The sequence below is a fragment of the Malania oleifera genome, chromosome 7, assembly GCF_029873635.1.
Source record: "Malania oleifera isolate guangnan ecotype guangnan chromosome 7, ASM2987363v1, whole genome shotgun sequence".
NCBI classification, from domain to species: Eukaryota; Viridiplantae; Streptophyta; class Magnoliopsida; order Santalales; family Ximeniaceae; genus Malania; species Malania oleifera.
The window spans coordinates 12,885,106-12,911,146 of record NC_080423.1 but is presented as its reverse complement, the minus strand read 5'-3'; the positions used below and the strand labels follow the sequence as shown (position 1 = coordinate 12,911,146).

General features: G+C 35.2%; 2 protein-coding genes across 3 annotated transcripts; one reads left to right on the top strand and one right to left on the bottom strand.

The window, feature by feature from the left end:
- LOC131159775 (large ribosomal subunit protein eL30-like) lies at positions 1-8,444 on the top strand. Of its 2 annotated transcripts, XM_058114941.1 has the most exons (6): positions 1-168; positions 272-318; positions 405-510; positions 680-781; positions 7,864-7,932; positions 8,048-8,444. In XM_058114941.1, the coding sequence occupies exons 2-6, from the start codon at positions 298-300 to the stop codon at positions 8,086-8,088; spliced, it is 339 nt and encodes a 112-aa protein (XP_057970924.1). In that variant the 5' UTR covers positions 1-168; positions 272-297; the 3' UTR covers positions 8,089-8,444. The 2 variants fall into 2 exon arrangements, with proteins under 2 accessions (XP_057970924.1, XP_057970923.1); XM_058114940.1 differs by having other exon boundaries at positions 54-318.
- A 1,412-nt stretch (positions 8,445-9,856) lies between these two features.
- Positions 9,857-15,992, bottom strand: LOC131159773 (uncharacterized). Its single transcript, XM_058114937.1, has 5 exons — positions 15,428-15,992; positions 12,520-13,836; positions 11,313-11,513; positions 11,079-11,230; positions 9,857-10,753 (listed from the first exon to the last, which is right to left on the bottom strand). Exons 2-5 carry the CDS (start codon positions 13,787-13,789, stop codon positions 10,283-10,285), a joined length of 2,094 nt encoding a protein of 697 aa, XP_057970920.1. The 5' UTR covers positions 13,790-13,836; positions 15,428-15,992; the 3' UTR covers positions 9,857-10,282.
- Positions 15,993-26,041: the final 10,049 nt, after the last annotated feature.

Sequence of the window (26,041 nt, the reverse complement as noted above, 5' to 3'; positions counted from 1 at the left end):
AATTAAAATATAATTGTATTCTTAATTTATAATTTTATTCCATATCTGTCCACAAATTAAAAGGGGGTTAGTTCATCAGGAGACGGCAGCACGTAGCACAGTCGCGGCGACTCTCTAGGGTTTCTATTTTCGACCTTCATCTACCAGGTCGGGCGAACCCTAATAGAGGTGAGCTCTTGTCGTCAGCCGAGCATGCTTTAGGTCAAAACATGAACTTCATTTCGAAGCATTAGTGTCTTCTCCGTCTCTAATTTCTCCTAGCCTCTTGCAGGAAAGTAAACCCTAGGCACAGTAAAGATGGTGTCTGCCAAGAAAACTGTACGATCAATTCCTTAACTTTCTGTCTGCGTTTACAGTGACAACTTTTGTATTTATGTGTATTTTCTGTGTTGTGATGATTGCAGAAGAAGACGCACGAGAGCATCAACAACAGGCTTGCTCTCGTTATGAAGAGTGGCAAGTACACGCTAGGCTACAAAACAGTTCTTCGTTCTCTCCGAAACTCCAAAGGTTTGCCATCTAGTTATTTTCCTCCCCGCGTTTGTGAGTTTTCATTTTATTCGCGTCGATTTCTGGGCAAAGTAACCCCCTTATATTCGTAACTAGATCAGATTTCAATGGCTTTCATTTTATATGCTGCTGTAATATTTCTCTTATATTTTGTTGTTTAAAATGGCAGGGAAACTTATAATTATCTCGAACAACTGTCCCCCGCTGAGGAAATCTGAGATTGAGTATTATGCGATGCTTGGAAAGATCGGTGTTCACCATTATAATGGAAGTAAGTTGTTTGCATTTCCATTTTTACGTTAGCAGATTTTAACGTTCTTCTGTTTATTCATGAAGGGTGTGTTTTGGGCCTCTTGGCTATTGTGTTTTTATTCATTTTATTTTAAAATATTTTTTGGGGCTTGGTGTGTTGTGATTTAGTACTTGAACTGTTTTGGTAATGAGGTGGCCTTATCAATAATTGACCATCTACCTTTGGGATACCTTAGCATTGCAACCACAAATACAAGTATTCACTCAAATGCAAAGTTGATCTGCAAGAAGCTGAACCCTTATGAGCTGACCTCTATCCCTAGAGGTTGCTCTTATCATTAGGTTACCTTGTGGTGGGGGGGGGGGGGTTTGAAATAGTAATTCATGATTTTTGGTGGAACTTACTTTTATCATGGGATTGATAGAAATGGTAATTGGTTGCACAATTATCTTCGGAAAATATTGCTAATTAATTTTTATAAATTAGTTTGTACGAAGATTGATGGATCCAGAATTGTATTTGTGATCGACTTGATACCAAAATTTGTTGTCTTTGGTGTGGTTCTTCTTTTTGGTCTAAATATTTTCTATATATAACACTGGAGAGTTTAAGTTCAAGGGTTTCTAATCAAAAAGAGAAATATTTTTTTTTTATAAAAAAAGAGGAAAGATATTTAGCATTCAAAAGGGTGAATCCCTAACAAACCCCTATTAGAAGATAAGAGGTCTATTTACGGTTCAAAAGCTCTTTGTTTTTAGGAATATTGGGTTAAAGTCTTGGCCTTCCCATTTAGAAAAAAGTTGGGGGGGGGGGGTTAACATTGGTATGTGTCAGTAAACCTTTACCATCTATATATTTGTGTGCAACACTTCGAGTGGTTTTTGACAGTGATGCTGAAATAGTTGGGCCCTGGAAGGGCTCCTATTTTCAATAGCATTTGAGATGTTTTCCCAATTGGGGCAAGCATAGTAACATAATTTCTCTATTCTTAAAAATATGCAAAATATACAATTCTGTAATCACTATTGTGAACAAAAATAAATAAGAATTTTATATTGACTGAAGATATATGTGATTTGTGTTTCTGCAGCACAACCCTTTTGAGGCATTTTGAAATTTGACATATCATCCCTCCATTTCAAATATGTTTTTAAAATCTTCCAGCCTCATATTTGCCTTTGAAAATAAAATGGTATCCCAAGCTTTTGCTATTTCTATTAGTGCTTTCTCTTCCCTTTTGTCTTCTTTTTATTTTTTCCCTTTCTTTCGTCTCTTTTTTTTCCCCTTTCCTTTGTCTCCTCTCCGTATAATCCAAAATTTTGAATTCCACATCCAATTTCTAAAAATTAGTTTCATCAGTCTGAAGATTTCAAAAGAAAGGAGAATTTACCTATTTTGTTTTTGTCCTAGAATACAAGGAATATTTCATTCCAACTTCAAACGTGATAACTTAGGCATTGGTTGGTAAAATTTAGCACTTTTAATTACTAGTTCAAACTTTGAAATAGCTGGTTTTGGAGCTAGTTTGAAATTTGAATCATTGGACATTGAATAGCTTAAGTTATTTGGTAATTCTTCTTATTAGACATTTGAAATGAACATATTTACTATTTTAGCCCTTTAAACATTGTGAGCTCATTTGGATATTAGAGATCCTAAATATATAGAAAAATGAAATATATTATGAAAAATTCTCCAATTTGACAAGTAGCAGGAAAAATTTTGCAGCACAGAAGTTAGTGACCAGCCAACTTGAATGTTGTCAGTTTGATACCTTGCAGCATCAGACTTGGTGTGCTTGAGGTCACCATCATGATTGGTGCCTCCATTATAAAGTTTACATTTTTTATTTTTTGAGAGAACTAAAATTTTATAGAAAAAATTTGATCATTATAGGAGAAGATTTTTACAGAAGCATCATATTTCAATTTTTTATTAAAGAAAATAATGGACCCAAATGATTTGAGGGAAGAGAATTTTTGCATCAGCAAAAGCACAAAATTAAAAAAATTACAGGGGCATCCCAATGTAAATTAACAAAAGAAAATTACAATTTTTTTTCTCTGCACATTAAATTATATGAATGAGTGATCCTTAATAAAATCAATACTAATGATTTGCCAGAAACAGAGATGTAATGAGGCATTGCCACTTGATGTTTTTGTGTCATTGGTTTTAGGAGTGGGGAGCATTCTGCTTTGTCTCTTTTTTACATCACACTTTTGCATGGGCTGTTCAGAATAGATTGTTGTTATCGAAGAGCATTGGGTTCCTCCTTCACTTGATGCTTCCTGTATTTTTTTTAGAGGATTTGGTATGGAAAAGAAAGGAAAGCTTTGTCGTGCTATGTGTTACTTGCTATTACCTGGTGTATTTGGCTAGAGAGGAATGTCAATTTTTTAAGGCGGGTTGATACTTCCTACTCGGTATGGGGCAGAGTGGTTTTCCTTGTGTCTTTGTAGTGTGCTGCTCATGGTTTTTTGACAAATGTTTCTTTGGCAGACCTGCAAAGAGTTTCGATTGTTATCCTCTATTGGTTTTCTTTTTATTTTTTCTGGTTTTGTTGTATTCTCTGAGGATTCCTTGTTCTATGTTGTTTTTCCTTTGTTTTTTTGTTTTTCATTTTTCATTGTATTTATTTTCATTTCTAGGGCTGGCCTTGGGTTAATAGTAAGGTTGCTTCTATGTAACGGGTTGGTCAGTGAGTGGTCACTGGTTTGAGTCCAAGGAAACAGTCTCTGCAAAGCAGGGTTAAGGCTGTGTACACTGCGACAACCCTCCCCCTACCCTTTCAAAGCAGGGAGCCTTGTGGCCTGAGGATGCCCTTTTTTTTTTTTTAAACTTATTTTTCTCTCTTTCATAAAGTCGTTTGCATTTACATTTTTATGTCTGCAGGTTTAAAGTTCTTCAGTATATTAATGAAGGGTATTCTTTTGGGCCTTTTGGCTATTGTGTATTTGTTTGTTTTATTTTTAATTTTTATGGGCTTGGTGTATTGTGATTTAGAATTTGAACTGTTTTGATAATGAGGGGCCTTATTGTTAATTGACCATCTACCTTTGGGATATATAGCACCACTGCAAGTATCCACTTATATACAAAGTTGATCTGCGAGAAGCTGAACCCTTGTGAGTTTATGTCGATCCCTAAAGATTGCCCTTATCAGTGGGGTACTTTTTGAGGGATATTTGAAATATTAATTCATTTTTCTGGTGGAACTTATTAATACCATGGAATTGATAATAATGGAAATTGGTTATGCAGTGATCTTCGTAATTATTGATATATATATTAATATACATGTTTTTTTTAATAAAAGAAGATATTTTAAGAGAGAGAGAGTAATTACACTGCAGGAGAGGATAAGAATTTCTCAGAAAATCAAAATACACAGAAAATAAAAATAAAATAAAACTGCATAGACATTGCCCCAGGAAACCCCTTTCTAAAGTCTAAACCCTTCCTGTCATAATTTACTGAACAGTTCAAATTTGCTAATTCCCTTTGACCTTCCTAACCTCAGATTTAGTAGCATCCATCCGAATTTCATTCTGTGTAATATGACATACATAGACCCAATTCATCTAACAAATGTAGTTTGAAGATTTTCCTTTGAAACCTCCTGTATAGGGAAGGGCAAAATTCCATCTTTTCCTTGTTGCTTTTCCTCCTTACCAGTATTTTCAAAAATACTAATTCCCTCCAATCCTTCCAACGGAGGAGATGGCACATATGTTAAAATCCCCAAGTTTATCAGATGAATCAAAAACATAACCACACTGTTCCCGAATTTCATCTAAAATCAAACCCCCATCACAATCAAAATCACTGATGTCTACACTGTCATTATTTAAAAAATCTCCTTTTTTTCCCTTGCAGCTATGCAACCCCTCCCTGGTCCCTCCATTCCTGCCAAGTGATTCTTTTAGCATGCTAAAATAACCTTTTGCATCTCTCTTCAAAACTTTTCTTGTTATCCCAGCAGAAGTAGCTCACTTTTCTTCAAACTTTCTCATTTCAGCACCCATTAGTTCTGCTTTCTGACAAGCATAAACCCTGAACGAATCTGAATTTTCTTTCTTACCATTTGATTCCCCCCCCCCCCTCGCCAAAAAAAAAACCAACAGTGTTCCCCTGACATTTGACCTCACAAGAATCATGATTTTTTTTATTATTTATTAAACCTCATCCTTTGATAACCACAGTAGAAGATCCACTGGAGGTCTTTTCTACTGAAATCTCGTTCCCCCAAAGGAATAGAGTCATCAACAAAAATTCTAGAATTGCTTGGAAAAAGATTTTGCTTTACCACCACTTTCCTTCTAATCCTTCAGTACTCTTGCATCTTTCTAAGGAAAATTAAGAACCCTATTAATCATCTTGAGTCTACTTAGGAAATGACCATTGCAAGACAGGGTTTGTACCTGGATTCAGCTTGGAAGATGACATATCTGTTAAGTCCCTTGGCTGTCTACACCCCTTAGTGGGAGAAAACTGGGTTTGGAATGCAGGCTGCTCTTCAACTCCCTCAATTTGCGCTCCAACTTCTGTTAGCTGCTGCTCCAGCTTAGGATTTCCTTCTATTAAATCTTCTTGCAAGTGTGCTCTTTCAATCCCTCACTCCCAGATGAACCGTCTTGGTCATTTAAAATACCAGTCGAAGGTTCCTCTTGGGCCTTGTTTGAAAATTGAACATCTAGAATACTTGCATCAGTTTGTTGGGTTCTATCAACAATATTCAAACAATGGGCCTTTTTAAAAATTGACCCAGCTAAGGATGACTGATCAAAGAAGAAACTTCCTTTGTTTTCAGAATGGCTTGAATCCTTTTTACCAAGACTATGGGCCTGTTCAATTAATTGGCACAGTTTGGTTAAAAAAGAAGGTCCCCCTTTTTCAATTACCTGGCCCAGGTCCAAAGTAAACACCAAGCATCTCGGCCCTAAATTCTTCGCCTCATCTTCTCCAAGCACAGCCCTAGCCACCTTTGCTATATTTGCAGCTTCTTTCGAAACCCTAGTTGCCCTGACTCTAGACATTCTCCAATCGATCAGCTGTGATTTCAAGCAATGAAACTGCAGGTTCCTTCAATTGAAACTGCCGTGTGATTTTCGGCAATGAAACTGCAGGTTCCTTCATTTCTTCTGTGGGGGAAAGGTGGGTAATAGGATTTCCACCTCTTTTTAGGAATCTCACTATGGTCTCACTTGCTGTCTTTCCTTGGTGCACCATTATATTCATCCCAGCAAGGATAAGAGAGTGTTGAAGGGTGATTCTTCCGGCATGTTGACTTCAAAATTATTTCTCTCACACCTTTTAGAAACCCTGTCCCCTAACCTCTTCCATTGGAACCACATCCTTTGGAGGAATAAGCCCCAACAAGTGTATCATGTATTGTTATCACAGTCGCACATCGGATGTATACTAGGGAGGTCTTGGTGGGCCTTTATATCCAGAGAGGATAAGTGAGTGTTTAAGGGTGATTCTTTTAGCCGGTTGACTTTAAAATCATTTTTCTCGTACCTTTTAAAAACCTTGCCCCCTAACCTCTTCCATTGGAACCATATCCTTTTGAGGAATAAGCCCCAACATGTGTACCATGTGTTGTTGTCACAGTCCCACATCGGATGTATACTAGGGAGGTCTTGGGTTTATAAGGAGAGTTTGAATTCCAACTAAGTGAGGCGCCTTTTATAAGACAAACCTGTGAGACCAGTAGGCCAAAGCGGACATTACCTCACTGGAGTTGGGCCCAAGACCGTTACATTTGGTATCAGGGCCACCTTGAGGATACTATCGTGTGAGTGGATCGACCCTGAGGTTATTATCATGTGAATGGATCCTACACAAAGGTGTAAGCCACTTTGACAAGGACGTTAGAGATCGGACGAAAGGGTCTGTCACGGTATCACATCGGATGTGTACTAGGGAGATCACACTTGACAAGGATGTCAGAAAACGGACGGGTGAGCTTGTCATGAACTCACATCAGATGTGTACTTGGAATATTAAGCTAACGAGGACGTCAAAGATTGGACAAGAGAGCTCGTCACAGTCTTGTGCTTACAAGGAGAGTTTGGGTTCCAACTAAGTGAGACACCTTTTCTAGAAGCTAAAGTGGACAATATCTTACCAGAATTGGGCCCAGGACTGTTACAATATAAATGCAGTGAAATGAATGCTTCTCTTTGTGCATTGCAAAGTGGCCACAGGCAACACAGCTTTGGAATGCTCTCATTTCTTACGTATGCGAAGAGTGGGTGTGGCGCGGAAGGTGGGAGAGCTTTTACTGTTTAAGCGTAGAGCCGTTGGTAGAGCCCTTTGGAATGCAGCAGTTTTTGCCATTCTTTGGACCTTGTCAATCATAGGGTGCAAGAATTGTTGAGGGTTGCTCAACCTACTCACAGTTATTAGGGCATGGAGTGATCTTCACTTTTTTCCGGTTGCACTCGGTTATTTTGGGGAGTTTGTTGCTTTCTGAACTAAGAAAGAATTGGAAGGCAGTACTTTTGTAATTAAATACATGTACCTTTTCTGTTTATTTTGTTCTTTGGATCTTTGGTGAGGACTCCTTGTGATGGTGTATTTGGCTAGAGAGGAATGCCATTTTATAAAGGGTTTCCCTCGTGTCCTGATGCTGGGCGGCTCATGGCTTTGTCCTCTGTTTTTCCCCTCTCATTATATTTATTTCCCTTCCTCTTTCATAAAATTATATGCTTGTCATACATGCATGCATGGAGTATATAAATAGGAACGGCACAGGAGCATCATGATGGCCTTGCATCAACGAGGAAGAGAATTGATGGTGCTATCCATGGCAAGAGAGGAAAGGGTGCAAGAGAATGGGATCCAGGGGAGAGGGAGATGCTCACATCTCACAGAGAAATAGAGAGAGAGAGACATTTGTTACGTATTTTTGTATTTAAAATTAGGGTTACCAAAATTTTTATTTTGCCATGCATAGCAAGAAATTGTGAAATGAATAATCAAAATGCAAAAGTTAAATTTGATTAATATTTTTAACGTTATGGCTATTACTGGGCTGATTTTTGTGCAATTACTTTTCTAATGATGTGAAAATGACTCCACTTATTTTCCAGACAATGTTGATTTGGGAACAGCTTGTGGGAAGTATTTCCGTGTGTCTTGCCTCAGCATCGTTGATCCCGGTATTCCAAATTTTTTTTAAAAAAATTTCTGGCTAAATTAGCATCATCCTGTTCTAGAGCTAAAACTAACTGATGGTAGCACCAGTAATTAACATTGTTTATAAAAATTTTGCAGGTGATTCTGATATCATCAAATCACTTCCGGGCGATCACTGAGCAAAACAAGTTGGATGTATGCCTCTTGGGATTTTTCCAAGTTTCATGTGACATTAGGGTTTTTAATCCCCCAAGTCTTTCTGAGGGACATTATACCTTCTCAATTTCATTTTTTCATTTTGGTTTGTTATTTTACCTTGTTGTCTTCATTCATGATGGCACCCGTGCCTTAGTTTTGGGAATCAGAGCCAGACCTACCCCATGCTTACTGCGAGCATACGCATGTGTCTGCCCAGGGGTCCGAACAGATGTGTGAATCTATGCATTCTAATTCTTGGCTTTTCCAGGGTGTTGGATTGATGGATGTCACTCTTGGAAATGCTGTTTAAGTTACAGTAGACCGGCTATTTTTATTACCTCCAGCTTGCATATTTTTCGTTGGGATTGGAAAGTTCATAGAACTATTAGGTAGTGTTTGGGAAGATAAATTTTAGGGTTTGAAATTGGATTTATGTAGATTTAAAAAAATTATATCTATCATAATTTTATAGTAAAATTTATCTATCACATTCAAATCATATTTTCAAATTAATGTTCAGTTTGCCAGAACGGTTGGTGTATTTGCGGCATGCAGCAGAAGAGGTTTTGAGCGAAATTCTTACTGAATGGAAATTAGAAAGACGTTGATCATAAAAAAAGCATATTCTCATAATTCTAATGAAATAGGCGGAGCGAAGATAGCAGATTCTGAGTGGGAGTTCGTTGTAAGTTATTATACTCTGGGAATATATTGTACTGGTTTGAGGACAAGCTACAAAATAACTCTGAACCTGGTGCGTGGAACTAATTATAGTTCAACGAACTGTTGAATTTTTTCTTCACTGCTCCATAACCTAATCTGATGAAACTAACCTGATATTTTCTCAAATAAGAATTGGGTGTATACGGTTAAGAGGAATAAAATGGATAACAAAAGGGAATAAACTAAAATTTTGAATGAAAATGAAGGAAACAAGTGATCAATTTAATTCAGTTTTTAATTTAATTTTATTGTAAGAAATTCACATAAGGCTAGCACGCAGTCCAATAATATGTGATTCCCCACTTATTGAAGAGACTAGCAGAGTCTATAACCATGTCATTTCACCACATAAGTTGGCCTGATACTTCCAACAGATTTCATTCAGTTGCCACCTTAATAATAATATGATGCGAGGAAATCATACAACTTATTGTCATTTCTTTATTTGGGAATGCAATGCGAACACATAGCACGCAATAATGACTCAACAATTACATTCTACTCCACAATGGAAACCTCTTTCAATCTAAATGTGGATAGAACTTGGCCGAATTTGATTATTTTATCCCTTTAGAATATTGCAGCATCAACCTTGAAAATGAAGGTGCAAGCTTGAATGGAACACTAGGCAATGGTTTTAGGTTTTATATCCATACAAATTCAAATCTCACCCAAGATTCATGTTTTCAAAACACAACTGCTGAAGTTATTTAGGAGAATTTTTAGTTCTAACTTGGTTAATCATTAAGTACCAATTTGGATGACAAGCCAGATAAATTATGCAATAAAACAAAACATTTACCTCACATCCACATTACATCTCTATCCCTGCCAAGCTCTACAGTAGCATCACATCCACATTACTTCTCTATCCCTGCCAAGCTCTACATTAGCATTTTAAGTGCAAGAACAAGCGCGCTTCAGCAACACCCAGTTATAAAAGTATGCATTAGCTACCATAAGTCGAGCAGTAACTCCTGGAAAAAAGGACCTAATAAAGATAGCATGCCATAAACTAACAGAATATTTCAGCAACTCATAAATTGAAATTAGGAAAGATTAATCTGGGGAAAAAATAATCCTGAATAGCTATATTCTAACAATGAAAAAAGCATCCAGGCGCTGGGTTCTAACAATCCAAGTTCAGGTTGGAATTTCAGGTTTGATCAAGAAAACATTTCAACCAAAGTAGTCCTTCCACCCACAGCAAGGCTATAGGTTGTTCTAACCCCTAAAATTTAAAACTCAGCCACAAACCCAAATCAGTCTTTTGAAACCAAATCCACAAGGAACATTGTCCATGTGCACAAACTTCGGCTGGATAAATACCTCCCAGAAGCAATATCTGCAGACCTGCCAAGATGCAATTGATGCTTAGGGTTATCATACATAATCACCAATCCACGGAAAATTATGAAGAGCAGCCAGGCGTTAAGTTATGGCGCCTGATCCCTACTGCTTGGTGTGTTGGCCCAGGGTGCGGCGTTTTGCTGCAACTTGTTCTTCAGACAGAGGCAAGTAGTAGATCCGAGGAGTTGCTTTAGTTTTCCTGAACAGATCATCTAGAGTAACAATTGGAGGGTCTTGTTTCTCAGGGAGGGGAGGTGGAGGCGGAAGAGGAAGCCGCTCCCTTGCTGGAGGTGGATTAGACAAAGGTGGTGGAGGTGGGAGTGGTGGTGGGGGTGGAAGCTGCTGTCTGAGATGCTGATGACGTGGGGAGGGCTGGTGCACGGGTGGTATTGCTGGGGCTGCAGGAGGACCAGCACTAACAGGCGCAGGCGGAGTCTGAGGGGGAGCCTCCAAACGCATTTTTACTTCCTGTGGGTCAACAAAATCAGCTACCAGAAGGCGTCCACCGTTTGGAGGCCATTGTAAGTTGTACACAGCATTTCGTGTCTCTATGGCTTCTTCGACAGATGAGTACTGCATCAGAAAAGTAATTATACAAACTATGAGAAAATGGGATGCCGACAGACGTAAAGGACCTTTGCAAGTGCTTGGTACAAAAGTCATCTTCTATAACTAGAGGTGATGCTACAGGCAAAACATTTTGAAGTCCAAACCATATGTGCCCCAACAACTTCCCCCTCCCCCCCCCCCCCCCCTACACACACACACACACACACAACCCAAAACAAACAGGAAAAAAAAAAAAATAATAATAATAATAATAGAAGAGAAAAGAAAAGAAAAAACAGAAGAATCGAACAGACACATGGGATAAGGAGGGCGATAGACTATTGCTTACAGCGACATAGCAGTGGGTTTTGATGTGGTCCATCCAGAAATCACAGAGAGTCCCAGTTTTGCCCAGAAGTTCTTGCACTGCCTTTAGTGTAAATGGGCGCAAAAACCGATCTATTCGTAGGGAATTAGTAGCAGATTTTTGTGATGGTGGAACTGCCCAAAGGAAAATAATGTTTTCAAATGCTATAACAGTGTTTACTAGATGTTCTGTTGAATTAAGAGAACAATAACTCACCAATGCGTTCCTTTGGTGCTTCTTCAGAAATTGTAGAATCAGATCTTGACAAGTTCCGTTTTGACATGACAGCCTGAATTGTGTCCTTAGGTGTAGTAGAAGGTGTTAGATTAGAGCTTTTTGGTTCAGGAACTTTCAGATTTTCAGAGTTCCACCTGCGTTGCCTCTTTGAAAGCTCACTGTTTCCCCCAGTTTCTTGATCTGCAAAGACAGCTCATTTAACAGCCAGGCAAAATCTGAGTTAGAGGACAAAATCACTAGATAACATTTCAGAAAACAATGTTTATATTCATATAACATTTTATTGTGTTCCAAACAAGCACTAAACACGTATGGGACTAAAAAAGTTCAGTAACCTTGGTAACTGCTTTAACTTACAATGAATGCCCTAGCAACCTTAATTAAGTGGAGTATGGTATCCAACACCCCCCCCCCCCCCGGGGCGGGGCCCCAGCCCCAAGCCTACCACAATTAGCAAAAGAATCACATCCAACTAACTCTTGCAAGCTTGGAAGGGGTCATGCACAAGTATTAAAGTCTAAAGAAAAGAGAAAGCCATTGAGAACCACCACCACCTTTTTCTTAGTCCTGAACCAAGGCTTCCACTCAGGATCTCTTTAAGGGATCTCTAATGCAATTAGCTGAGCATTTTTAACCCATAAAGGCACCTTAGAAGTAATAAAAACCAACCTTGTGAGGTGTAAACAAAGAAAGAGTAAGGTCACTGAGATAAGGAGTCAATGTTTGAACATAATCTAGAAAAGAGAATTCAAAAAATGGGAAAAAAATAATCCTGGTTAGGGGGAAAAAAGGTAAAGGTTATTTTTGCTAATAATCCTAGCAAGAAAAAAGGATGAAACTTATTTAGCCTACTATAAAGTCAATGGTTCACACATAATTCTAACCATTCAAACCACAATCTGTCCTATGCACTGGACTTCACTTCTAAATCTTTATTTAAAAAAAAAATGAATATTATTTTATGGCGTATTGAATCAATTGTTGTCCAGGTGTAGTCACTGCACTTAAAATATTCACACGATCAACATGCTTTATACAAAAATTCTATATTGCATCAAGAATAATGCACTTCATACAAACTATGAAAAATCTACACAAAAGTTAATTAGCCAAGCAATCAAAATAGTTCAGGTTATATGGTGAAAGAGATGAGTAGGGAGCAAAATGAATTAAAAGCAAACCTCACCAGGAAGCTTTCTTTTCACAGTGGGCGCAGGAAGACCATGCTTATTATCAATGTGAATTCTTTTCTCACCAGCAGATGAAACATCGCCAACAACATCAACAAAACTTTCCTCCTTCACAACAGTCGTATCAGTTTGCTCATTTCTATCTCCCATTCCATCAGAATTATACTTTGAATCAATTTGCTTAACATCCAACACATCTTCTTCCATGGAATCATCGCCAGAACTTCTGTCTAGGTTTAATTTTTCTGAGTACCCCACTTCTGCACTATCATTTTTCTTGATTGTATCAGCATTTGCCGCATTGTTGACATCTATCTCTTGAATGGAATACTTGTTCTCATGTGGCTCTTCACCATCCATCGGAGGTGATTCACCATCATCCCGTACCACATTGCTAGATGATGGTTGCACCAACATCGGCTTAACATTATCTAGTTCTAATTTGACATTATCAGCAATTATATTATCCTTTAGTTCATTCTTTTCATTAATTGACACAGAATCAGTAGAAATAGAATCAGATTTTACTTGAATCCCTAAAACAGGGCTGACCTCAGATACCTGGTTGTTTGGAACAGACGACTCGAGCATGGCATCCTCATGTGCAGGCCTTGAATCTTCAGTTTCCATGTGGTGCTCCGGATCCTCCTCATGTGGAGGCTTTGAGTCTTCAGTTTCCATGGGGAGCTTCAGATCCTCATTCACCACCTGGACATTAGAATCCTCTATCTTCAGCTGGGCCTTTGAATCTCCATTCTCCTTCTGGATTTCAATGTCCTGCAACTCTTGCTCACTCAACCCTACTTCCAAGACTGCACTCTCACTAACCTTGTCACTGGTCCCCACAGAAGCTGCATGAACCGATTCCTCGTCGCCACCAGAATCAGGACCAGCTGCCACTTCGCCTTCTTGAGCTTTCCCTTGATGCAATGCCTCTAGGCTCTCATCAACATCAGCTTGCACTAAATTTCCATCCATCATCTCATTTTTGCTCTCACTAGGTTCCATACTTGTGGGAGATGCAACAGTGAACACAGACCCAGAATCAGCTGCCTCAACCTCAGGTTTAGGATCAGAACTAAAACCATTGTCAACTTCCTCTTCACCAGTTTCCTTTTCATTGCGAAGGGCTTCATCCAACCGCTTTATCAAATCCTCCTTCAACCCCTTTACTGGCAATTTCCGTCTCTTAAGCTCTTCTTTTAACTCTGTAACCTTCCACTGATCAATTGGTCGGTTGTCAAGAACTGGATATTGCGATGACATTGTTGCGTCAAACTTACCCTTCTAAAAGGAAAATCACCCTCACAAACCTAATCAAAGCATCAGATTAACTACAAAATCAGAAACCCAAGATAATCCTCCTGTCAAGCATAAATATTATAAACATAGGTTACCAGAAAATGAAAATCAACACCAGTATTGATTTAAAAATATTGAATTTTAATGCCAGAAAGAAAATGTAGTCCAATAAGACTTGAATTGCACAACAAAACAATTTAAGCAACTAAAACTAGCAAAATGAAGCACATGCAAAACAACATAAAACTAGCACAAGAAAAACAATATAAAGCTAATCCACATATCCACCCTTGTGAGTATTTGTATATATTAGCATAAGTGGGCATTTGGTAAAATTAAGTGTTAAGGGCTTACACCGAGTTCAAATATGATTTTGTGAACAAATTTTGAAGTTAACTTGAACCACTCACTTATCCCATATTCTCAATTATTCTAAACTGTATGGATGTATATTTGAATATGCATTGTTTTTCAATTTTAACCTTCTCAATTATTCAAAGCATATATCTTTGATAAAATTAACAGGAAATTACATAAACTAAAGTTTCTAATCTAATATAAATCTTACTTTCTTATCATATATAAATTAATAAAACATTGTTATACACAAATAAATTTATAATTTTAATTTTAACCAATTGGGTGTTGAGTTTTTTGTCATTTTCAATTTTCAGAAGGGGGTCAAATTGGAAAAGAAAAAATTGACCAAATGTCACTAAGATTCTCTAGAAAACCTTAAGGCTCCATATGAATTACCGATTTTATGAAAGAAAACCAAAGGAAAAGAAAATAAGATGGAAATCAAATTTTCATTGTATTTCCTCCATCTCAAAATATGATTAAGAATAGAAAGTTATCCAATATGATCGAAAGTTAAGAGAAGATTTATTACCACATAAACTAAAAAATGTGTTCATAGTCTGCCATATCTTTTGTTCTCTTTCTCATTTCACTTGATTACCAAATGAGAAAAAGTGGATTATTTCAGATTTTCCTTTCTTTCCTTCATATTTTAAAATTCCAAATGGAGCCTAGAGAAAAGCCTCGATTTGAAAAATCTTCTAGAAACAACACAATTTGGTATGTGAGATGAAGCTAGTTGATAAAAAAAATAAAAAAGTGTATCACACTTGGAATTTTGCAATATTAAAGCCCTAGAACAAAAATCTATTATACTGAGCCAACAATCCTGCACACATTTAAGCTGAGTTATTTCTCTATAGGCACAATAGCAACAAAAATAATATGACCTAATTTTTTAACCCTCCAACAAATACCCCGCTTCCTCCCACCCCCACAAAAAAGGGAGGGAGGGGGAACCGAGGCAGATTGTTCCATGGAGAGACTTTCCAGGAGATCTCAGTGTAATGCATCAAAGTAATTTCTCATAAAATTCCCAGAAACTAAGATTAAGAAAGCTCTAATAGTAGTCAAAGAAAAGGATATTGAAAGACAAATTCAGTTAAAGATAAGCCAAGAATAATATGCATGAACAACGGAGCATACACAAAAAAAGCTCTAATTTTTCTGTAGAACACCGAACGAGAAGTCTGCGAAACCCTCGGCAAAGTAACAATCATTTAAGGTCGAGTAAAAACTCACAGTTACAATTGCTCCAGAGCCCCCCACACGCTCAAATGCCCACACTTCCTGAAGCGAAAGAAGTGGATAGACGAAACCCTAGTTTCAGAAAACAAAACCCACCATTAGAGAAGACACCAAAAACATCAAGAAATCCACACGAAGATAATCTCAGATGAAACAATCAAAGCTCCGAAACACCGCCTAAATCTCCTTTTGACTCGTTTCTGTTTCCTGAAAACGAAAACCAAAAATCTAAAACAAAAGAAACATGAAAAGCATACGGAAACGTCAAATTAAAACGCTTTTCACAGAATATGTGTTCAGAGAACGAAAACAAAACGGTGGCCAGAGATTCCGAGAACCAGGAGACAAAAAAGAAAAATGGCGATTTTAGGGTTTTGCTAATGAGTTATCAGCGTGGCTCGAAGAATGAGAGAGCCAGATGAAGAGGCTGGCCTGAAATATCGATTTTTTAGGATGCCGAAAATGCCCCTCATATTTGTTAAGAGCGTCGTGGCGTGATATCCTGCTCTCGGCTCCACGCTTGGCCCTCACGTGCTTCTCACTTGTCCACTGGTATCTTAGGCCGTCTTTGCGCTTGCATTTAGATTTATGCAATTTTCATGGAAATTTACTGATAAAAAAATAAAAATAAAAATATTTAATGAGAAAATATAGCTGGAATTTTGGAAGCTTTTGCGTAATCATGCTCTAGCATGCCAGATTGAAACCTCACATTTTTTTTTTTTCTCAAAAATAGTATTATAATAACTAATCTAATTTTTGTACAATTAAATAAATAAGATATATATTATAACGATCCATAATTTAGAATATAAAATGGTCATTAAATCTGTTGATTGACACATAGATTAATGATATACTTGGTTTAAAAGCTAATTTAAATTGGTCAATTTAATTTTTTATTCTTCATTTAAGATCTCATATAACTCAAGTACACGTCATTAGTTATAGTATGATAAATATATATATATATATATAATAATAATTTAATTAGAGAATAGTTGCCTAAATTGAATTGAACAATTAGGTCTTAAGATAGAATAAAAAGAATTACATTGACCATTTATTTGGTTATGTTTCAAATTATATCATAAATGATTGCCTAGTGCTTAAATATACTTGTGTATTTATTATATATACTGAGTTAGCCCAGCCCATTCTTAGGTGAAAGAATCAAATAAGTGGAGATATAGCAAATACTGATATAAAATAATATAGGAATAAATAAACGTGGATAATCAGAAAGTAATGAAGACAAGTAAAATGAATAAATAATAAATAAAAGTTAGACTGGATTTACGTGATTCGGTTTATACCTACTCCACGGGCGGATAGGACCTGAAATCTACTATTTTAAGAGGAATTACAAAATATACTTGACTTTTGTACAAATATCTCATCTTCTTACCTTACAAAATATTTCATTTTGTCTTTTTTCTCCTACTTCTTTCTTCCCTATTTTCTGCACGCTCAATACTCTGCACTCTGTATTTTGCACTCTGCACTCTTCGTTTTTCCTCTATTAATCTCAATCAGGTGATTCCCTTTATATAGTTGTGGGAGAAGCAAGTGGGTTTGTTTGATAATAATAATGGATTCACATGCATGAGAAATATGAGGGAGATGGGGTAGGTATGTTGAAGACATGGATGGTGACATCCACCATTCATTTCACAACACTCCCCCTTGGATGTCACCCATATATTAACTTATCTAACTAAGATCTTTAAGATGTCAACCAGTCTCTTGAATGTTATAGTTGGTAAAGTTTTGGTGAATAAATCTGTTAGATTATCACTTGATTGGATCTATTGTACATCTATATCACCATTCTTTTGGTTCATGCGTATAAAATTTTTTTGGAGAGATATGTTTTGTCCTATCACCCATTATGTATCCTCGTCTCAGTTAAGCTATACATGTGGCGTTGTCTTCATACAAAACTGTTGAAATATCCTTGATTGACTGAAGGCTACAATTTTCTTGGATATGAGAAATCATTGATCTAAGTCGTACGCATTCTCTACTACCTTCATGAATAGTTAGTATTTCAGAATGATTGGAGGATGTTGTTGTAATCGTCTATTTCACTAATTTCCAAGATATAGCAGTATTTCCATAAAGAAATACATATCCAATTTGAGATTTAGCATTATGAGGATCGGATAGATATCCAGCATCTGCATATCCTACTAGTTAAGATTTAGAATTAAACGAGTCAAATAGACCTAAATCATATGTACCTTTTAAATAACGTAGAATGTATTTAATTCCATTCCACTATCGCCGAGTAGGAATAGAGTTATATCTTACTAATAGATTCACAGTAAATGCAATGTCAGGTCTAATACAATTTTCCAAATACATCACAGAACTGATAGCACTTAAATATGGTACTTTAGGACCAAGTAATTCCTCCCACTTATCACGAGGTCGAAATGGATCTTTCTTAACATCAAGTGATCGCACCATCATTGGAGATCCCAGAGGATGAACTTTATCCATATAGAATTGTTTCAATACCTTTTCAGTATATTTAGATTGATGAACAAAAATTCTGCCATTTAAATGTTCAATCTATAGGCCAAGAAAATATTTTTTCTTTCCTAGATCTTTCATCTCAAATTCTACCATTAAATAATTAGCAGCTTTAGTGAGCTCTTTGGGAGTCCCAACTAAATTCAAATCATCAACATAAACAGCTATTATAGCAAATTCGGATTCTGATCTTTTAATAAAAACGCATGGACAAATTGGATTGGTTATGAATTCTTCTTTCACTAGGTACTCACTTAATCGATTTTACCACATGCGCCAAGATTGCTTTAATTCAAATGAGGAACGTTGGAGTTTGACTAAATATAAATTACTAGGTTTTGCTTCAAGTAACTCAAAACTTTCAGGGATTTTCATATAAATTTCACTATCCAACGATCCATACAGGTATGCTATTACTACGTCCATAAGACGCATGCTCAGTCGTTCACTGACTGCTAGCCCAATTAGGAATCCAAAAGTGATTTCATCCATTACAGGAGAATATGTCTCTTCATAATCAATTCCAAGTTTCTACTAGAAACCTTGTGCCACAAGCTTTACTTTATATCGAGTAATTTCATTATTTTCGTTTCACTTGTGCACAAATACCCATTTGTATCCAACGAGTTGGACATCTTCTGGTGTCTGGGCTACAGGTCCAAAAACTTTTCTTTTTAAAAGAGAGTTTATTTGTGATGTGATAGCCTCTTTCCATTTTGTCCAATCACTTTTATATCGACATTCATCCACAAATTTTGGTTCAAGATCCTCATTTCTTCTAATAATGTTAGTAGCTACTACATATACAAATGTATTATTGACAACAACTTTATTTCTATCCCAAATTTCTCCTGTCTAATGAATTGAGATCGCATTATTATTTCCAGGTACCTATCCCTTTTCAAGGGATGTCTCTTCAGAAGTTTTCTCTTCGGGAGATTCTATAATAGGGATTTCATTTTTAGGAGAAATGGGTTTGTGAATGTCAATTGGATTACTTACCTTTGTAACCTCTTCTAGAGCGTTTACAGATTTCAATTTTCTCCTTCTGGGAGTCTTATCTTTTGCACCAATAGGCCTTCCACGTTTAACTTGCGGCTTAGATTTATTAGCCGATTGTTGTCCTTGAGGGACATCAATACGTGCTGGAGTATTTGCAGCAGGTATATGAGATTTTAGTATTACTTTGGTATCCGCAAAAGAATCAGGTAACTGATTTGCAATCCCTTGCAAATGTATAATCTTTTGAACTTCAAGTTCACATTGATTTGTACAAGAATCTAAATGAGATAAACTCATGGCATTACATGTGATTTCATGTTGTGTTTCAGGCACTAATTTTGCTCTTCCTAATGTAGGGAATACCGTTTCATCAAAATGACAATCTTGAAACCGTGATTTAAACAAATCACCCGTTAAAGGTTCAAGATATCTAATAATAGAAGGAGAATCAAAACCAACATAAATACCAAGTTTACGTTAAGGACCCATTTTAGTTCTTTGAGGAGGGGCAATAGGAACATATACTATACAACCAAAAGTTCTTAAATAAGAAATATCATGTTGTTGCCCAGAGACTAATTGTATGGGTGAAAGATTATTGTAAGCAGTTGGTCTTATACAAAGTAAACATGCAGCATGAAGAATAGCATATCCCCAAATAGATATGGGCAATTTGGTTCTCATAATCATAGGCCTAGTAATAAGTTAAAGTCTCTTAATAAAAGATTCAGCTAAGCCATTTTGTGTATGGGTATGAGCAATAGGATGTTCAACATCCATTCCAAGTAACATGCAATAGTTATCAAAAGTTTGGGATATAAACTCACCAGCATTATCCATACAAATCGATTTAATTGGATAATCGGGAAAAGAGCTCGTAATCTAATTAGTTGATAAAGAAGTCTAGCAAAAGCAACATTTCGAATAGAAAGCAGAGAAACATGTGACCATCTAGTAGATGCATCAATTAGAACCATAAAGTATCTAAATGGTCCATATGATTGATGTATTGGTCTGCATATATCACCATGAATTCTTTGTAAGAAATTGAGTGACTCAAAATTTACTTTTAAAACAGATGGTTTGACAATTAATTTCCCTTGAAAGCAGGCAGTACACATGAAATCTCTAGACAAAAGAATCTTCTAGTTCCTTAGTGGATGACCATAAGAGTTTTCAATGATTCTTCGCATCATTACATCTCCAGGATGTCCAAGACGATCATGCCAAAGTGTAAATAACTTTGGGTCATTACACTTCTAGTGCAAGACATCATATAATTCAACTACTTTAATCTTTGTATAATATAGTCCAGAAGATAAGGTTGACAACTTTTCTAAAATTTGTTTTTTCTTAAAAATAATGGAAGAAATGTAAAGAAATTCTTTACTGCCTTCATTTGTGGTTTTCAATATAATACCCATTGAGTCTTAAATCTTTAAAACTTAACAGATTTCTTCTAGATCTATTAGAGTATAAAGTTTCATCGATTTGTAATAAAGTACCATTAGGTAACTTTATATTAGCTCTTTCGGGAGCCTTCAATCGAATTTGTAGACCCAGATATTGTATTAACATTTGTTGATGATATTTTCAAATAATGGAAATATTTTCTGTCTCGAAGAATTGTGTGTGTTGTAGCACTGTTAGCTAAACAAACTTCTTCCATAGACATCTTAGGTTCGTTCAAAGCTTTAAGATAATTTTCACTACAACAAATATTTTAAAAACTCATTACTATAATAATAGCAACAATTTATCAAAATACAATATTACTTACTATATATATGTCCTAAAATAATACATCATTATTTTTATCTAGATTTACAAGGAAGTGAGCAACATCAAGATACACAGAGTTGGACTATTCAGTATCAAGGTCCATTGGAACAATATTATCGGCAAAATTTGTTTTAATTTCTTTACTCTTTTCCTTTTCTTTTATAGATGCTTGGTATAAATCTACCAAGTGTCTAGGTGTACGACAGATACGCGACCAATGACCTTTTTCTCCGCATCTGTTACATTTAGTTTCATAGTGTTTGGGTCACTGATTCTGATCATTTGCCCTTTTCTAGGGGTCATACCTCTTCTGGGGGTTTGTTACCTCACGTTGATGCCAATAATTATTTTGACCACGGCCGCGACCATACCCCCGACCATTCCTACGACCTCGCTCTCGACCACGAGATGTATTTACATTCACTTCAGGGAATGGGATCGAACCAGTTGGATAGGTTTGGTGATTTCTCATCAAAAGTTCATTATTTTGTTCAGCGACAAGAAGACATGATATAAGTTCAAAAAATTTAGTAAATTTCCTTTCCCTATATTATTATTGCAGGAGCACATTAGTGGGATGTAAAGTAGTAAAAGTTTTTTCTAACATGTCTTCATCAGTAATATTTTCTCCGCATAACTTTAGCTTCGAGCTAATTTTATGTAGAGCTGAGTTATATTCGCTGACAGTTTTAAAATCTTGCAACTTTAGGTGCAACCATTCATATTAAACTTTTGGTAAAATCACTGTTTTTTGGTGGTCAAACCTATCCTTTAAATTTCTCCATAGGACGAGTGGGTCTTTAACAGTGAGGTATTCCGTTTTTTATTCTTCTAAATGATGTCGGATAAAGATCATGGCTTTAGCGTGATCTTGCTGATATGCGGTATTTCTATCTAATATTGTATTTCCTAAGTTCATTGCATTCAAATGGATTTCTACATCAAGAATCCATGAGAGATAGTTGTTGTCTTTGATGCTAAAGGGAACAAACTCAACTTTGCTTAGGCTCGACATCTGAATAAATTAACAATAATAAAGCGATTTAGAAAAGCAAAACATACTAACTGAAATAATGCAAAAATAGTAATATAATTTTTTTTTTCAGGAGATTAAAAATATACCCTCTTTAAGAGGTAAACAATTATTATCTCTTCTAGAGATGAAATATATTGTCTCTTCATGAGACTTATCTCTTCGGGAGATTAAATATATAGCCTCTTTAAGAGGACTATTTTACCATCTCTTCTGGAGATTGGTAATATATATATAGACAATATAGAAATAAAATCAGTCATTGAGGCGGTTTTAATAAACAAAAATAAAACCATCCATTAAGGCGATATATATATAAATATATCAGCTGGGTAGAGTATCGTGCTGATAATATGTTATAAAATAATACAGGAATAAATAAACATGGATAATCAGAAAGTAATGAATACAAGTAAAATAAAAAATAAAAATAAATAAATAATAAATAAAAGTGAGACCGGATTTACGTGATTCGGTTTATACCTACTCCACGGGCAGATAGGATTTGAAATCCATTATATTAAGAGGAATTACAAAACATACCTGACTTTTGTACAAATATCTCACCTTCTTACCTTATAAAATATCTCACTTTCTCTTTTCTCTCCTACTTCTTTCTTCTCTATTTTTTGCACGCTCAATATTCAGCACTCTGTATTTTGCACACTGCACTCTTCGTTTTTCCTCTCCTTATCTTAATCAGGTGATTCCCTTTTTATAACTATGGGAGGAGCAGGTGGGTTTGTCTGATAATAATAATGGATTCACATGCATGGGAAACATGAGGGAGATGCGGCAGGTATGTTGAAGACATGGATGGTGACATCTACTAATCATTTCACAACAAATACAGTAGTTATAAAGAATATTTGGAGTAGTAGTTAGGGTTAATTTGACTATCCAAGCCAAACTCAAGGCGGTCCATGTATCTTTACATGCTTAAATTTATTAAGCATGCAGAACAAATTTCATGAAAACATTAAAATTAAGAAAGGGGAAAACTAGAAAACTAAATAGTAAAATGATTTGACAACCTTAATTTCAAACCCTAGTTCCCTAAAAATTAAGGAATCATTTGATTTGTAGATTAAATAGATTTCCCAATGGATTAACAGTTTGTTTGGAACCAGTACTTTATGCAAAAGTGGTATTTTTTTTTATAAAAAAAAACATGCTAAATTTAATAAGTACATAATATAAGTGTGACGCCCCCAAACTCGCCACGCAAGAAAACCTGCATAAATCCTTGTAATAGTCTCTAATACCATAAATACACAACCCGCCCCAAAATTAGGGGTCCCAGGTGTTCCTATTCATAACTGAAAACATAAACATGCAACGGAAGAAAAACCTCCTCAAAACACATTATCGGAGTTCTAATTGTCCCAATCACAATTACAAAGCTACCTGTCATTATATTACAACCCCAAATAACAAAACACGACATCTGGTGTCCCACTAGCTCTGACAACGACTACTGACAATCTAATCCCAACTCGAAGTACGTTAGGCTCGATTTCCTGTAGGACCTGAAATATGAGATGGATATTGGGGTGAGACACTTCTCAGTGAGGTAGATCAGATTATCATCAATGTGTAGCTAACATGAATTTTAGTGTGAACATAATGTTTCCATTTATTTAAGTGAATAAAAAATGATATTTGAAAATTGTATTTATCTGTATAACTTAAAAATACATATACCTTTCATTCATAACATAATTCGGTTCAATGTAACCCATTTATCGTAAATTCACAAATATATGCATAGAAGAACCAACCTCTTGGGCTACTGGACTAACGACATGCTTCCCCCCATGACGGGTTGTGCCACCCGAAGGCTGGACTTAGCATCTGGCCGGCCGACCAATGCTAAATAAAACTAACTAATCTATAAGTACGATTTGCCTACCCTGTCCCGGAATGTACCTCGGTAGGGTCCTGGCATGTCCTTCAGGAGTAGTGTTGTATCCAAGCCAAATCGACTATCCCATACCACACTTTCATACCAGTGTAGTTGCACTCCCTCCTGATTATAGCTACGGTATCGTGCTCACATTACATTTGATCCCTCATGGTTCTTAAAACATATATTGCAATTTACGTAATAAAACTGTAATAAAATCTCATTTTCATAATTCTGTATAAATCATGTCATATTGTATCTCGGCATTGAGTCGCTGTTTCATAACTCGGCATACAATCGTTATTTCATAACCTGGCATACAACCACCATTTCATAACCCCGACATACAATTGTCATTTCATAACCTGGCATACAACCATCACATTTTGTACTGATAAAATATTTGATAAATCCATCATATTTAGCTATATTGTAATACTTGTTTTCATGCCACACAATTTTGACTGATGAATAATAATATAATAAAATGCTCGGGGAATATAAAATTTGCTGAAAATAAGGGTATGATCATCTCTATGGTTTAATTTAACTCAAACTATATGTTGTACAGGAAAAAGGAGATGATCAACCCTTTCACTTTAGTTTTCCCCAAATATGTATAATAATCAAAACTATCATTTTCATAAATTTGATTCGTTCAGAAAATCACATGTACCGTTTCTAAAATCATATACATCAGTTTAATCGGTTCATATTTCAAAAAGAGTTAGACATAATCTAATCCCCTTACCTGTTACTGAAAAATCTGCCCAAAACCTTTAGAAATACAAAACCCTAGCCGCTTAGACTTGTCGAGGATCGACAACCTACAAGCCAGGAGGAGGGAGAAAGGATCGAGGAGCACGAAAGAGTGATCCAAGAGGCTTAAGAGAGAGAAAACTGAAACCCTAGGAGAGAGAGAGAGAGAGATAGAGAGAGATTTTTATTTTCTAAAGAAAAATGAGCTTACATATATATAGCCAAGTTGGCCCGCATGAAACCCTCGATGGTTTCCTGAAACCGTTGACGATTTGGCCATTTACCAAACCAAATTCTTCCTTGGAAATATCTCAGTAGTTTTAACCATCGACGGTTTCCTGAGATTCCTTGAAACCGTCAATGATTTGGTCCTGTGCCAAACTGATTTCCTCATTTCTTTCTCTTTTCTTTTTATTTTTCCTTTTATTTTCTCAATTCGGGTTCCTACAATAAATATTGAACTGGAAAAGTGTTGAAAGTTATAAGTGGTGTTTGGTTGTGTTTAAAATAAATAGTTTTTGGATACTTAGTTTTGTTTTAGAGTACTATATGATTATATTTAAACATATTTTAGATTACAAATATTAACATTTTTAAATTAAAAAAATTATTAATCATTATTTTAATTATTTTTATTAAAAAATAATATAAGATTACTATTTTTAATTAAAAATAATCTTATTATTAATGTTTATTTATGACATATTACTATCACATTAAATTATTATAAAAATAATATTATTAATTAAATTCAAAATTTTAATTTTTTAATGTTAATTTAAATTAATAAATAGTTCTTATTTAATCCAAAATTGAATTATAATAACTAATATATAGACAATACATGGTAAAATAATACATAGTTATTTTAGAATATATTTTAAATAAAAATAGTAATATTTTAATAACTAAATTTAAATGATAATTATATTGATTTTCTATTAACTAAGATAATATAATATTCTTATTTATTAATTAACAATAATATTATTATTAATGTATATTTATAACATATGGTTATAACATTAAGTTATGTTAAAATAGTACTAATAACTAAATTAAAATTTTTAATTTATTTAATATTAATTTAAATGTATAGATGGTTCTTTTTAATTCAGTACAAAATTTAATTATAATTTATTAATAATTAATAGTCTATAATGCATAGTAAAATAATATATGGTTATTTTTAATTAATAATAATTTTAACTATTAATTTTAATTACTATTTAAATATTTTTATTAATTAAAAATAATATAATATTATTTCTCGATTAACAGTATGCTCTTTCTTAATTTATATTTATAACATATGATCATCATATTAATTTAAACTAAAATAATATTATTAATTAAAATATTTTTTAAAATTTTTAATGCTATTTCAAATTAAGACATGGTTTTTCTTCTTCATCCCATAATTGAATTATGTTTTATTAATAATTAATATATTGTAATACATAATAAAATAGTATATGATTATCTTCTGATATATTTTTAAAATTATAAAATAGTCACTAAATTTTCTTATATTTACAAAATTAACCCGCTTATAGTGGTCAAAAAGTTATCTTAGATTACGTCTCAA

Coding starts and splice junctions, on each gene's coding strand:
- LOC131159775 (XM_058114941.1), top strand. CDS start 298: ATGGTGTCTGCCAAGAAAACT. Junction 511..679: donor TTCTCTCCGAAACTCCAAAG/GTTTGCCATCTA, acceptor TTAAAATGGCAG/GGAAACTTATAATTATCTCG. Junction 7,933..8,047: donor CCTCAGCATCGTTGATCCCG/GTATTCCAAATT, acceptor AAAATTTTGCAG/GTGATTCTGATATCATCAAA.
- LOC131159773 (XM_058114937.1), bottom strand. CDS start 13,789: ATGTCATCGCAATATCCAGTTCTTGACAACCGACCAATTGATCAGTGG. Junction 11,514..12,519: donor TGTGAAAAGAAAGCTTCCTG/GTGAGGTTTGCT, acceptor CTGTCTTTGCAG/ATCAAGAAACTGGGGGAAAC. Junction 10,754..11,078: donor AAACCCACTGCTATGTCGCT/GTAAGCAATAGT, acceptor TTTCTGATGCAG/TACTCATCTGTCGAAGAAGC.